A 14,673-nucleotide genomic window follows, 5' to 3' on the forward strand; every position below is an offset into this window, starting at 1 on the left:
AAATGGGGAAATATATAACATGAAGAGCCTAACAGTTCAAAATTTTAAGGTCCTCCAGTAGTGCTTCCGGGCCTTGACAAAGTATTGGCTTTTCCTGCACTCCAAGCTCTGGGCCAATGAGAACAGGACAGCAAGACTATGGAAGAGGAGGTTCTAGGCTACAAAGCATTTTCATGTGTGTTCATCCTAAAGGCTAGGAAATAGGTAGGGTGGATATGTTCATACCTATTTCACAAGTGAGAAAACTGAGGCCCAGGGATATTACGGGAGGGGAAGGATAGCTGGCCACAATGTCCCCGAGCATGTGCGTGTGTGCGTGCGTGTGTGCGTGTGTATGGGGGGGCAGTTCGTGTCAGCATCACAGGCTGCATATGTGACCCTTGATGTGATCCTTCCTACTTGGTGCCTCAGTTTCCAAACCTGCTAAATGAGGGGTTGGGCAGGATGCCGCCCCTCAGGGCTCCCACAGAAGCCTACATGTCATCCTCGAGTCCTCCTCCCCTCATTCCCATTCAATTCCTCCCAATTTTCCCACCACAAAGTCTCTGGAGTCCACCATGTCCCTCCATCTTCTCCTGCACCATCATCTCTGAGCTGGAAGACTGCAACGCCTTCCAGTGGTGCCCCTACCTGCAGCTCCACCCCCTCCAGGCCCCCACCCCCATCATGTGGCATCCAGCACAGACTTTAAAGAATGCAACAGGCTAAATAAGGTCACTTCCAGCTCAAATCCCTTCAGTGGCTTCTGAACACCCAAAGTAAAGTCCAAACCCCTTTCCTTGGCCTTCAAGGCTGGATATGACTTGGCCCCATTCACCTCTCCAGCCCTGTCTCTCAACACCGTCTCCACAGTCGTTCCTCTCCAGCCAGCACTGGGTCATCTCAAGGTCTGGACTCAGGTGGAAGGATTCAGAAGGCCAGCTGTCAAACATGGGTGCAGATCTACAACACCACTTCTGGGTCAATACCCCAGTGATAAAGCTGAAGTCCGACCTCCACCGGCCTGACTCCCACATCTGTCTCCCATTTGGTGCTAAACTTGGAAGGAGAGGAAGAAGCCAGACTATGACTTCAACACCTCAAGAATGAGGGCAACCCAGCACCGCTTGAGCCTTCTCTTCTCAGACCCAGGCTCACCCACTGGCCAAAGTTGGCCCCTGTACCCCCAGGTCTACTCATCCCCTCAGCTCAGAAGGAGCCTGACAGTGTGTCCTCAAAATATTAGCCATGGAATTACCATAGCAAGTCCAGTCCTAGGTATATACCCCCGGGAACTGAAAACAGGCACTCAAACAGATAATAGTGTACCGCTATTCACAGCAGCATTATTTACAATAACCAAAAAGTGGAAATAACCCAAGTGTCCATCAACAGACAGATGGATAAATAAAATGTGGATGCATACACAATGGAATATTATTCAGCCATTAAAAGGAATGAAGTTCTAGAAGGACCTTGAAAATACTTTGTTAAGGAAAAGAAGCCAGACACAAAAGGATAAATATTGTGTGATTCTACTTATATGATGTACATAAAATAGGGAAATCCATAGAGATGGAAAGTAGAGTAGAAGTTACCGGGGGCTGGAGGAGGGGAGGAAAGGGAATTATTGCTTAACAGGTATAGAGTTTCTATTTAGGTTGATGAAAAAGTTCTGGAAATATGTAGAGGTGATGGTTCTACAATACTGTGAATGTGCCTGATGCTAGTGAATTGTGCATTTAAAAAATGGTTAAAATGGTAAACTTTATGTTATACATATTTCACCACAATTTTTAAAATAAATTAAAAAAAAATATATATATATACACCAATATAAAATCCACATATATAGCAATGATTTTTAATAAAAGTAAACAAATACTCTGGAAAAAGAAAGGAGAGGCAACAGCTAACCATCCCTCCTGAGGGCCTTCACTGCCAAGTTGGCCAGATGCATGCTCAGAGAAGGCACGCTCAGAGAAGTCAACCCCTGACCTGATGACATCGATGGGGGACCGCATGCGGATCCTCTCCCTCTCGGGAACCACGTGCCACGTGAACACCAGCCTCCAGTCGAAACCGCCAATCTGGGGCTCCCCAGCGTTCCCCAGGTACTCGAAGGTGTTCCAGTCGATCACATCGATCACAGGGCACACCACTGCCAACTCCTTTTCATGGATCCTGAAAACAGTCAGAACAGCCCGTTGCTCCATTGTGTACAGGCAGCAGGAGGACAACTAGGAAACCTGAGAATTAATTCTCCTTAGCCTTCCACTAGAAGGAGGAACACCTGTCTGAGAAAGGCCTGCTTCTCTTATTCCAGGAGTCTACAGCCAAGTCAGCCCAGGCAGGTGAGCAAAAGGGGGCTGCTGGGCGGTGGGGGGAGGCAGGGAGCTAGGACTCTGGCCCTGGTATGAAAAGTCCCATAGCTTTAATATTCTGATTCCATCTAGGGATATTCTGGTTAAATTTGAATCCCTCTATGAAAGTCATGATGTCAAAATTAAAGCTAAATTTTAAAATGGAAAGCACATTTTCAGTTTCTCAAGACTGCAAGAGATTTCTTCATTTAATTAAAATGAAACATCTTCAAGTCAAGAAATAATTATCTCCCTATGAACAGAGATGCACCCAGACCAAAACGTCTGCTTTGGAGTTAGAAAATAAATTTTAATCCTGCCTCTTATTTGCTGTGTAACATTAGCATTGTCACCTAACCACTTAGAGTCTGTTGCCTCATGGGTTACACTGGAAAAATATACCTACTCATAGGTTAATGTGGACTCTCTACGGGAATGTTTGTAAGAGGCTGGCAGAGAACCCGGAACTACTGCTATATTTTTCTTTTAACCTTTTTTATTATTAAATGTTACACGTAGTGCAAAATGTGATAATTTCCTTTTGCAAGCATCAGCCTGTGCGTAGTCTTCAGCAGTTCTCTCCACAATCATTCTTACAAGCCCAGCCATCCTTCAGCAGGCTTCCAGACTGTGTTTCTTTGCATTTGACAGCACACCAGGAAACATGAACTGAGACTGAACCATGTATGAACACTAGATTTCTCTGGGTTACATTCTGGGGGCAGTTCTCTAGAATTTGAGATCTATAAATCATAAACTTGTGACTTGCAGTCCAGCTGGTTGGAACCATGGGTAGTCTAATTTTTACAAGAAAGGGAAAAACGGGGGGATCCTGCACTGGAGTAAAGAATTCTAAATCATGGTTAGAGAACGTGCAGGCCCAGTAGCAGTGGTTACTGGGTACTGTGTCCTGGCATCTTGTGAGCCAGGGACCAGGGATGCCAAACATCCTGCAGTGTGCAGTCCAGCCCTACACAGCAAAGAATGGTTCTGCCCCAGATATCAACAGCAGCTTATAAAATGCCAGGAGCACTACCCAGTTGATGTGACAACCAAAAACATCTTCCACTTCCAAAAGCCCCTGGAGGAAAGGGGTTACTGTGCCTGGTTGGGACCACCTGAGGGACAGTCTACACTCCAGTGTCTCAACTCTGGTGCACCCTCAAGTCTTCAGGGAGCTTCTGAAACATCCAGAAAGCCAGGATCCACCCCAGAGATTCAGATCCAAATAGTCCAGGAGTTTTTAAGGTTCCCCAGTTATTTCTAAAGGGTAACCAGGGGAGAATCCCTTTGTCTCCAGGTATGGAGCAAGGACGTGATTATGGGGAATGCTGCCTCGCTCTCTCCAAAGGGTGGGACGGAGTGAAGCGGAATTCTAGATGGCATTAATAAATCAGCTGAAGGGGAAAAGTGCCCCTACCATGACTTTAGACAGGCCTAGAGGCAGCCCTCTGTATGCACAGTGGGGGACGGGGGGAAGGGCGAACTCACTAGTCCAGGTTCCAGAGTGAGCACCTAGCTGTCACTATGTCCTAAGTAATCTCAGAGTCCATCACTGGCCTGAGGAACCCTGAGTCCTTTCTGCGGGTGAAGCTCACCAGAGCTGGGGGGGAGAATGAGGCAGCAAAGGACCGGGACAGCAGGAAGTGGCAGAGCAGAGCTCGGTCTCATGCAGGAAGAGAGGCGAGGGTGTCCCTAGCTCTTCCAAACAGACCCTGACAACCAAGCGTTGGATGCCAAGGGAAAGCAGTTTTCCAAATGCACAGACTCTGATCCCCCAGCCCTTCACCCACTCCACAGGGAGGGGACCAAACAGAGACACCCCCAGACTTTCCTCTCCCACCCAGAGGAGCTCTGGGCTTGCCAGCTCAGCTCCTGATGCAGAATCAGTAGGATGGAAAGGGAAAGAGAGAAGAGAAGAGAACAAAAGTAGGCCCAGGGGCAGGTGGGAGGGTGAGTGTAAGAGACTGTGGGACAGCAGGGGAAATATCCTTGAAGACACAGCCATATTTATACTTTCATGACTCTAAAAAATATATTAAAACAATATTTTATGACTATATTGGTAAAAAGACAAACAATCCAGGCTAGATTCATTATTATATATTCATTATTATGATATTCATTTTCCATTCTGATTTTAAAAGAAATTAACAAAAAAAATTTTTGGGGGGGTCCCTTAAAGTTCCATGGGTGGGCCGTAGGCATTGTAGGTACTGCGTGTAATGAATAAGTCAGCCCAGCTTGAAGGAAATACACCAAAATGTATACCCTCCAGGAGTGCAATTCTGTGTGATTGACCATATTTTTTTCTTGGTTGATCATACTAAGTTTTCTACAATAAACGTGTATAATAAGCAGTAATGAAAGCAAACACTCATCTAGGACCTCCCACATGCTGGCATGTTCTAAGCACTGTCCATGTATTAAGTCATTTAACGGCGTCCACAGCCCCAGGAGGTAGGGACTGTTACCACGCCCAGGGACAGAGGCTTTGCCCAAGGAGCATCCGAGCCCAGCGCCCCTGCCTCTCATGCCAGTTTGGTCAGGGCCCCCCCCACCCCCGCCCCCCCATGGACAGTCCACGCACCTCTGCAGCAGCGGCTCCAGCCACCCTTCGTGGCACTCGCAGTGGCAGTCCAGGAAGGTCAGCACGTCGCCCTTGGCCGCGGAAGCCCCCAGCAGCCGTGCCCGCACCAGGCCCTCCCTCTTGTTGGCGCGGATCAGGCGGACCTTGGGCAGCCTGGCCAGCTCGGAGACCAGGCGTTCCTTCAGGTGCTCTGGGAAGGCAAGCGGGACACCGAGGGTCACCGCCACACATCCCCAGCCGCGTCCTTCCAGGGCCTCCCTGTCCCCAAAAGAAGACTAAGTAGACACGAGCCTCCTTTGCTCTGCACCAGGGACGTCCTCACCGCACCTGGAACCAAGGCTGGAAGCCCCTGAAGGCCAGGGAGGCTGGAAGCCCCTGAAGGCCAGGGAGGCTGGGGTGGAGGATTTCAGAACCCCCAAACGCTCCTGCTCAAAACACACGCACATTGAACTGTACTCCTGAAATGAATGAATGTGTCATGTGGATGCATCTCAATAAAGCTATTACCTCCCAAAATTACCTTGACTTGTGAACATTTAAATAAGAAGCACAAGAACCATCCAACCACGATTTTTCCAAAAAATCGTGTTAATATAAACTTTGTTCATTTATGTTAATTATGCAATACATCATAAAATTTTAATTTATATGGAATTATATTAACATAAATTTTATTTATAATACAATTACGTTAACACATTTTCTCAGAAGCACATTTCAGTTGACACAGTAATAATAATAATAATGGCAGCCAACATGAGGAAGCCTACTGTGCTAATTACAGTCCAAGTGATTCATATAACTCATTTGAGTCTTATAACAACCCTATGAGGTAAGTACTACTACTGTCCCCATTTTATGAATGAGAACATTGATGCCAGAGAGGCTAAGTGACGTGCCGAGGTCCCAGACAAGTGAGCTGAGGAGCCATGATGTGAACCCAGGGACTCTGGCTCGAGTCTACAGGCTTAACGCTGCCTTCAGAGCTTTCTTCTAGAGCTGCCCATCCTTGTTAAACAAATCCAAAATTTGTCAGGAGGACATGCTTATCCCATTTTGTAAGAGAGGAAATGAGTCCTTAAGAGTTGAAAGGACGTGCCCACAGCTAGAGCTGGCCCCAGGACTCCCAACTCCACACACAGGCTCTGGGACTAGAGGCCCCGATTCATGCCTCTCGATGGGTAGGTGGAGGCAGGTGAGAACCAGTCAGGTAAAATAAAAATGAGAGAATCTCCCCACATCAACATGGGCTTCATCTCAAAGTCCCCCTCATCATCAGTGAAGGGAAAACTTTGTAAAATGTTCTAAGTTGCTTTGTTGTCTGTGAAATGTTTCCCTAAGTACTCTTGATACTCAAACAAAAAACAAAAAACATTCATTGGTTGATTTTTTTTCAACCCTAAATATAACTGCGTATAAGCTAATGGCAGGAATAAGGGAGGTGACTTCCCAAGCAAAGCTAATTAGTGGCAGTGCCCAGGGAACACACAGGAAAACTGTGGTGCAGCCTCCCAGCACTCATTATGGGTTTGGTCTGCATCAATTTTCTGTCTGCCTGAACTGTCTTCCCCCATCCTGGAAGGCGCTGACATCCCTCATCAGCTCAGACTGACCCTGCAGGAAGGGTGGGAGGAGGGGGCAGGGCAGGACTTCTTACCTCCAATATACGCTGAGAGGGGCATCCTGCTGGCTTTACAAATTACCACGATGGGGAGGGGAAGTCTTGGCCCCACAGAGTCTTACATTTATGGGAGCACTGAGCTGTACTGGAAGGGCTTCATACTGTATTCCTGTCTGCTGAGCAGCTGCTTGATCCCATAAAGAGAAAATAATCTGATATTTGCTTCTGAATGAATACATTTCTGAAACGTTTTTGGCACTTTGCAGTTTTTTAAATAGTTCATAAAAGCAGAAGTTATCGTTGAACAAGTGCCAGCAATGGGCCAGGCCCTGATGTAGCAAGCTACCGCCTTCATCTCATTTAATCCTCAACAATGACCCTGAAAGGTAAGAACTACTATTATGCCATTTTACAGGGCTGGAAGACAAGGTTGAAACTGGTTAAGCTCCTTGCTCAAGGCTATACGGCTGCAAAGTGTTGGAGCTGGGATTCTAGGCTATGCGGTGTGACCCAGAACCAGCGTCTACACAGACATATTGAAAACAACCCTGGGAGGAAAGGAAATGGAGATGCATGCCTACTATAAGCTGGCTGCTACATGGGGTTCTGTCTTACACATGATCTCATTTATTCCTCATCACAGGTCTCTGGTATTAGTGTAGATAAACCCATTTACAGATTAGAAACTAAGGCTCAGAAGACAAGTGACTTGCCCAAGGTGCCATGACGGGTTATGGTAAAGCTCACCTCAGACCCCTGACCCCAGAATTCAGCACCTTGTAGGCTACACTAGGCCTCAACCCCCAGTCTGGTTTGCCTGCTGCCATGGGGAATGCCAGCTTCCCCTAAGACTCACTCTCCCCATGCTTTTCAGCTGAGCACATGGCCACCCTCCACAGAGACGGCGTTCCTAGCCTCCCTCACAGGTAGGCGTGGCCAGGTGACCCTGTTCTACTCAGTGGGACTGAGGGCAACTTCCAGGTGTGGCTCCCAGTCCCCTTGAAACCCGTCTGCTGACGGGAGTGAGCAGGAGGTGGAGACCCAGCCTGGACTATGCAGACGGAGGCAGTGCACCATCCTCGAGAGGAAGGAGACTTAGGGCAGGAGGAGCTGGGCCCTAAAAGCATGGAGGGGCCACACCTGCCCTAGACTATTACCCCAGATTTGTGATGTGAGCGAGAAACCAATTTTTATCTCATGTAAATCACTGTTATTTTAAGTCTCTGTGAGAACAGCCCGGCACACCCACCAATTAGGACCTATACACCAGGCTCTGAAGTCAGACAGACCAGCCTCAGAGCCTGAAGCAGCAGATGCCCAATAAGCAGTGGCTCTACCCTGATGGGTGGTCCAGGGGTGGTGATTTGGTTTGAAACAGGCTCTAGCAACCAAGCCCACAGCTCTCCCTCTTGCAGGGCCATGACATTTCCCCTCACTTAAGCTTAGCTGCCCTCACGTCAGCTAGTGGCCAAAGATGTGCTGGCTGACTACCGCTCCATGGACACGGCTAACCCCAGCCAGGCAAGGCCACGGCAGCCCCTACACCCCTCCCCCTTCCATCCATGTCTGCCCCCAACGTCAGCCTTGCTCCACAGGGCAGCACAGTGAGTCCCCAAGACCTAGCGACCTTCCAGCTCTCCCGATAGCCCTCAGGCAGCTCCCAAAAGGCTCCTATTTAAGCTAAACCCCTTAGATTGGCCTCCGAGGCCCCACCTGATCTGGCCCCGCCCACCCTGCAACCTCATCCCCCAGGTCACCCTCCACCAGCCGGTGGTCTGACCTGGAGAACGGCTGCTGTTCCAGCTTCTGCACCTGCTGCTTCCAGCCCGGCCCCTCTCCCCAGACCTTCACTGGGCTGCCTCCTTCTCCACACTGTAGCTTCTGGCTTAAAGGCTACCTCCTCAGAGAGGCCTCCCTGACCTCCACCAGCTAGAGTAGGCCTGGTGCCCAAGCCCCACTCACTCTCCTGCTCCCAGTATTCTTTCAGAGCACTTCCTACTCGTGCTATGGTACAGTATCACGTTCTATTATGGTATGCTATGTTATACTGTGTTGTACTATGTGATGTATATATTATGTTATGTTCTTTATATGTTTATTGACCATCTCCACCCACCTCTCTAGAATGTGAGTTTTATGAGAGCAGGGATTTGTCTTGTTTCCCACGGAATCCCCAGCGCCTAGCACACATTCAAAAAACATTCACTGAATAATAAAGGGCCAGCCTTGGACTGCCTGTGAATTGCTGGATCCCAGGTCACTGGTTAGGTCTGTAGGGACAACCACCACCCTTTCAATGGAATGCCTCTCCCTGGCTTCAGTTCTTCTGTCTAGGCTGCCCCTTTTTGATCTCATCCCAAACTCAACGTGGTCAAGGCCAAATGCCCCCCTTCCCCTGCCAGACCTGCCCCTCCTGCCCTAAATGGCTTTCTTAGCTCTGGGACCGCATCACCATTCACCAGGAGACCCAAGCTGGAAGCCCGAGGGTGTGCCTCGCACCTCGGCCAGTTTCTGGGCCTGTGGATGCCACCTCCCGGGCATCCCTCCTCTCATCCGCCTGCCCTGCCCTCCCCTCCCCTCCCACCCGACTCCAAGCCTCCATCTCCCACCTGGGCCACCTCCACAGCCCCCTGGCCTCCCTGCAGAGCTCCCTAGTACCCCATTCTCCACACTCCAGCCTAGAGGGATTCCCCAAAGGGCAAAACTGGTCTCCTGCTTGAAATTCTGCCTTGGCTCTCCCTGCCCTCAGGACAAAGCCCCAACTCCTCGGCCTCAGGTCGAAGGCCTGAGCCCTCTCCCCCAACCCCACCCCACCCCCGCTCCTCTCTTGCTACTCACTGAAGCAGCCGGCCCTCCGTCCTTCCTGAACTACTTGCAGATCCTACACAGTCCACACAGCACTGCACCTCTAAGCCTTTCCATATTCTGTGCCCTCCACTTGAAACGCCTCCCTCCACCTTTGCTGTCTGCAAACCCAACCTTCAAGATTAAGGTCAACCATCCCCTCCTGAGCACCCAGGCGGGGTGAGTCCCGTAGCACCGTGTGGTAGAGCCCTCTGCCATCACGTCTGCCTCCCCCCATCTGGCTCTGAACTCCCTGAGGGGAGAGGCCAGGCACAGAGGGGTGCAGGAAGCCTGTCCTTCCAGGCCTGTTCCATATGTCCCACGTCACACTCTCGCCTCCCAGGCATAGCCACAGAAGGGCAGGCTCTTCCAAGAGCCCATGTCAGGGGCTCACCTCGATCGCTGTAGTCATCTACAAGGATAACTTCTTCTAGCAGGGTGTCTGGGGATGTCTCAAGGACACTGTAAACTGTCCGAAGGAGAGTTGACCAGGCTTCATTATAAAATGTTATGATGACAGATGTCGTGGGCAACTGATCATAATTGTATTTCTTCTCTTTGCACCTGCGAACACAACACAACTTCAGGAATCAAGACCCCACTGTTGACTGTATGTACCAGGCCCAGGCTGGTGCTGGGGATGGAGTGATGAAGGGGACATAGGTCACGGTCCTGGGGCCTCCCCTTGGGGAATGGCAAATAGCCTGCTGGGATCTTCCAGAGTCCCCCGTGTTCCATTAGGAGACCCAGCAGATTCTTTAAAAAGGTTTTAAATACTTAACGAGCTTGAACTGCAGATGCTGTTTTTAAGCCTTAAAGCAATTTTCAGATTTGTGCAACATACAAACTCAGCAGAATCAGAAGGGAGGGGGACTGTCACTTTTCCCCGCCCAACAGCTCTCCCATCTGTCCACGCCTTTCCAATCCCACTGAGGTCTTTGCTCAGACTGCGCCCTTTCCTCCCTTTCCTGCTTGGCACACTCTCTGTCCTCTTTCAAGAACAACTCACCCCGCCTTCTCAGGAAAAGCGTGGGGACACCTGTGTGGGGCAGGTGCTTGCCCCTCCTTGCTCCTCCAGCACCTTGCCCACGTCTCCGTTTCAGCAGGTGTCACTCTCCATGCTCCAGAACTCACCACCACTTGAGTCTCCCCCTACCTTCTCCTAGCATCTTTCCTACTCTGCATCCCAGCAGGGGCTATGCTTTCAAAGGTGATGCACTGAATGCATAAACTGGAACCATGGCTAGGATGCATGAACATTCCAGGAAGGGCTCTGTAGAGAACACTGACTACCCCCCAGCCCCCATACCACTGCCACCACCCACCCTCCCGTTCCATTCTGCGGCAGTCTCGTGGTGAGGGGGGTGCTGAGCCCACCCATCTCTCTGGGGTTAGGGCTTGGCTGGCAGTGATAAGAACCATTTAGCTCCCTCTTTCTTTGGTAGGGTTTTCTGTTACTTTGCACAAAGGTTCCAGGTTGACACAGAATTCTCTCCTCAGAGTAATGGATGACAAACTCCCAGTGTCATCCCAGGGAGTAGGCAGTGCCTGGAAATCAGGACATGGCTGACAGCAAGATAGGGGAGGAACAGAAACCCACAAGGGACACCAGAAGGACCAGGGTTTGAAGGCTGGCCTGGCTAAAGGCCAGACCAAGGGATGGGGTGGAAATGCGAGAAGAAGATAAATGTTGAAGACTGGACAGCCTCCGGGGGCAGAAAGGGAAGGTCTTACAGATAAGCTAAGTGCAAGATCAAAGAGATGGAGAACCAAGCAGGGTGAGGGGTGAAACCAACGTCTATTGACTATCTACCACGTGCGAGGCACTGTAGCAGTGGGCCCTGTATCAGTCAGTCACCGATCATTTCCTGATCACCTACTATGTGCCAGATAGGCAAAGTCCCTGCTTCCCAGAGCTTACAATCAGGGGGACAATAATCAAATAAGCAAACATATCAATAATTTCAGAAAGTTAGGGTGCTATGAAGAAAAGGAGAGGGATGAAAGAGAGAGCAACTACAGAGGGGAGTAGGAAGGGGGAATGGAGGCAACCACAGAACAGGTAATCAGGGAGGGCCCCTCCAGGAGGTGACATTTAGGATGAGACCTGAATAATGAGGGACCCAGTCCCACAAAAAGCAGAGGAAAAGCCTTTTGTGTACACAACTTATTTCTTTGTTTTTCCTTTTATTTCATTATGAAAATTTTCAAACATGCAAAAAGTAGAGAGAACAGTATAAGAAAGTCCTGTGAACCTTTCACCTAACTTCAGTGGACCTTAACACATGGTCTTGATTCATCTTTGTCTTCACCCACTCCCCTCATCCCAGACTATTTTTAAGCAAAACCCAGCATACCACAGCATCCATAAATATTTCAATATATATATCTAAGAGATAAAGATTCTTTTCATAATGAACACAATATCATGGTAACACTTTAAAAGTTAGCAATTCCTTAGTGCTATCATATCTCCAGTCTATAAGCTTTCATCAAAATTAATGGTGTGTCTTCCAGTGGTTGGAAGACACACCATTCTCTTATGAACCAATAAGAAAGACAAATGCTACCAATCATAACTGCAGGATGCTCTGATTTTAAGAGACATCCTAATTTCAGAAATGTTTAAATATTTTTTTTAAAGTGCCTTAGAGCAGCGGTCCCCAACCTTTTGGCACCAGGGACCGGTCTTGTGGAAGACAATTTTTCCACGGATGGGGGGTGGGAGGGTGGAGATGGTTCAGGCCGTAATGCAAGCAATGGGGAGCGGCAGATGAAGCATCTCTCGCTCCCCTGCCGCTCACCTCCTGCTGTGCAGCCCGGTTCCTAACAGGCCCGGGGTTTGGGGACCCCTGCCTTAGAGGGAATTCCCTGGTGGTCCAGTGGTTAGGACTCTGCACTTTCACTGCCGAGGGCCCAGGTTCAATCCCTGGTCAGGGAACTAAGATCCCACAAGCTGCACCACATGGCCAAAAAAAAGAAAAAAAAAATGCCTTAGAATCGATGAAATGTAGTACTTTATTTCACTCTCAAAACCTCTTCCTATGTTAGTATTTACTGTTCCTATTTTAAAGACAAGGCTGAGAGGCGGGGTAGCCTGGACAGTTCTCAGAGCGCCTGCAAGTGTGTATGTACTTGGCTGAGCTCCTTGTGTCCCTGTGCGATCTTGTCACAGGGTTCTGGCTCATACCTTTGACCCTGCGGGAGGCTCAGGTGGGCCATCAGAATCTAAATAAAGATCCCTACATCCCCTCTCCTCAACCAGCCCTCCCTCCTACCAAGAAACAGGCAATTTCTCCTCTCATCCCTCAGGGTCTCCTAAGTAGCTCCAGGTCCCTTTTCCTAAGTTCCAGGACAGTTTCTGTAGAGGGCTCCGAGGCTACCCAGGCAGCAGCCCAGGCTCTGCTGTCACTGGGGTGGCCTTGCCACATGAATAGGCTTATCTGAGAGCCTCTGAGAGGGGCTGGCTCTTCTCAGCCCCCTTTACATTCTCATGCCCGCTTCATCTGTAGGCTGGAGGCATGACCACGCTGGTGTCCTGAAGCGATAAGGCGTTCCCACCAGCCCTAGCCAGCGGGACCTGAATTCTTGGACACGCTGGTCTTCTGAATCACAGAAGTGGTTACTTAGCGCTGTGCTCCACAGAGGAGAGTCCAGCCCATACTCAAGGGGAGGAGAATTAGGCTCCTTCTTTTAAAGGGAAGACTATCAAAGAATTTGTAGGTATATTTTAAAACCACCACACATGAACAGAATGCAGCAGGAGAAACAGTATGTGGCTTCTAAGACCAGGTCATAAGACACCGAAGGTTCCTCTTTGTTCCCTCCCATGGACCATCCATTCTGGGGAAAGCTAGCCACTATGTAGTGAGGACACTCAAGTGTCCCATGAAGAGATCTATGTGGAGAGGAACTGAGGCTTCTGACAGCCAGGACAGCCCAGATAGACTTTCCAGCATATGATGGGCCATCCTAAAAGCAGATCCTCCAGCCTCAACAGCCCCAATCAAACCTTGAGATGACAAAAACCCCAGGTAGCATATCGACTACAATCTCATGAGAGACTCCCAAGCCAGACCACTCAGATAACGCATTCACAAATCCCTGACCCACAGAAATTATGTGAAATAATAAACGTTTATTGCTGTTTTAAGTCATTAAGTTTTATGGTCACACATATGCTGAAATAAATCGCAAGGAAACTATCAGACAGGCCTGAATTGACATTTTATAAACCAACAGGCCTGTACTCTTTTAAAAAACGTGAATGTCCTAAAAGACAATGAGAGTCTGAGGAACCATTTCAGACTAAAGGAGACTAAAGAGGCAGGACAACTAAATGTCCTACTTGATTCTCAATTAGATACCGGGTAAGGAAGAAAAAAGATTGCTCTAAAAGTTGGGACAGTTGGAAACATCTGATATTGTATAAATTTCCTGAATGTGATAACTACCTTCATGGTATCAGGAGAGAATGTCCTTGTTTTTAGAAAATACACACTGAAGTAACAAAGGATAAAAGATTATCATCTCTGTAACTTATTCTCAAATGTGTATAATATTATAGGATACATATAGAAAGAGAAAAATTAAGTAAATGTACCAAAATAATGAGTGGGTCTAGGTGAAGGATATAGAGGATTTTGGCTATTCTAGCAAATTTTCTCTAGGTTTGAATTTTTCAAAATTAAAAGTTTAATACAAAAAGAAGAAAAGGAAATTTTTAATGTTGCAAAGGGTGTACCCAAACACCAAGGCAATTCTGACCTACACATATCTCAATCTTAGTGGCCCTGTCCAAGGCCCTCTCCTTTCTCATTCATTCCCACTTCTACCAAAACAGCTGCCCTCTGAGCATGTGGAGAAAAAGGAACCCTTGTACACTGTTGGTGGGAATGTAAGTTGGTGCAGACTGTGGAAAACAGTATGGACATTCCTCGAAAAACTAAAAATAGAACTACCATGTGACCCAGGAATTCCACTCCTGGGTATATGTCTGAAAAAAAACAAAAACACTAATTTGAAGATACATGCACCCCAAATATTCATAGCACCATTATTTACAATTGCCAAGATATGGGAGCAACCTAAGTGTCCATCAACAGATGAATGGATAAGAAGATGTGGCAGATATATACAATGGAATACTACTCAGCCATAAAAAAGAACAAAATTTTGCTATTTGCAGCAATGTGGATGGACTTGGAGGGCATTATGCTAAGTGAAATAAAATAAGTCAGACAGAGAAAGACAAATACTATATGACATCACTTATA

The 14,673-nt window shown here is 48.3% G+C and overlaps 1 protein-coding gene and 1 non-coding gene across 2 annotated transcripts in view; one reads left to right on the top strand and one right to left on the bottom strand.

Moving 5' to 3' along the window:
- GALNT12 (polypeptide N-acetylgalactosaminyltransferase 12) overlaps positions 1–14,673 on the bottom strand; it is a 38,863-nt gene that overhangs the window by 15,012 nt on the left and 9,178 nt on the right. Inside the window, exons 2-4 of the mRNA XM_061200201.1 lie at positions 9,792–9,961; positions 4,933–5,122; positions 1,978–2,163 (exon numbers count right to left, since the gene is read on the bottom strand). Of these exons, the coding sequence (XP_061056184.1) occupies positions 1,978–2,163; positions 4,933–5,122; positions 9,792–9,961 (546 nt within the window). The remainder of the gene's footprint in view (positions 1–1,977; positions 2,164–4,932; positions 5,123–9,791; positions 9,962–14,673) is intronic.
- TRNAE-UUC (transfer RNA glutamic acid (anticodon UUC)) lies at positions 12,266–12,338 on the top strand. The gene has a single exon. It is a non-coding gene; the product is annotated as a tRNA-Glu (tRNA).

The sequence above is a fragment of the Eubalaena glacialis genome, chromosome 9 (genome assembly GCF_028564815.1).
Source record: "Eubalaena glacialis isolate mEubGla1 chromosome 9, mEubGla1.1.hap2.+ XY, whole genome shotgun sequence".
In the NCBI taxonomy this organism is placed as follows: domain Eukaryota; kingdom Metazoa; phylum Chordata; class Mammalia; order Artiodactyla; family Balaenidae; genus Eubalaena; species Eubalaena glacialis.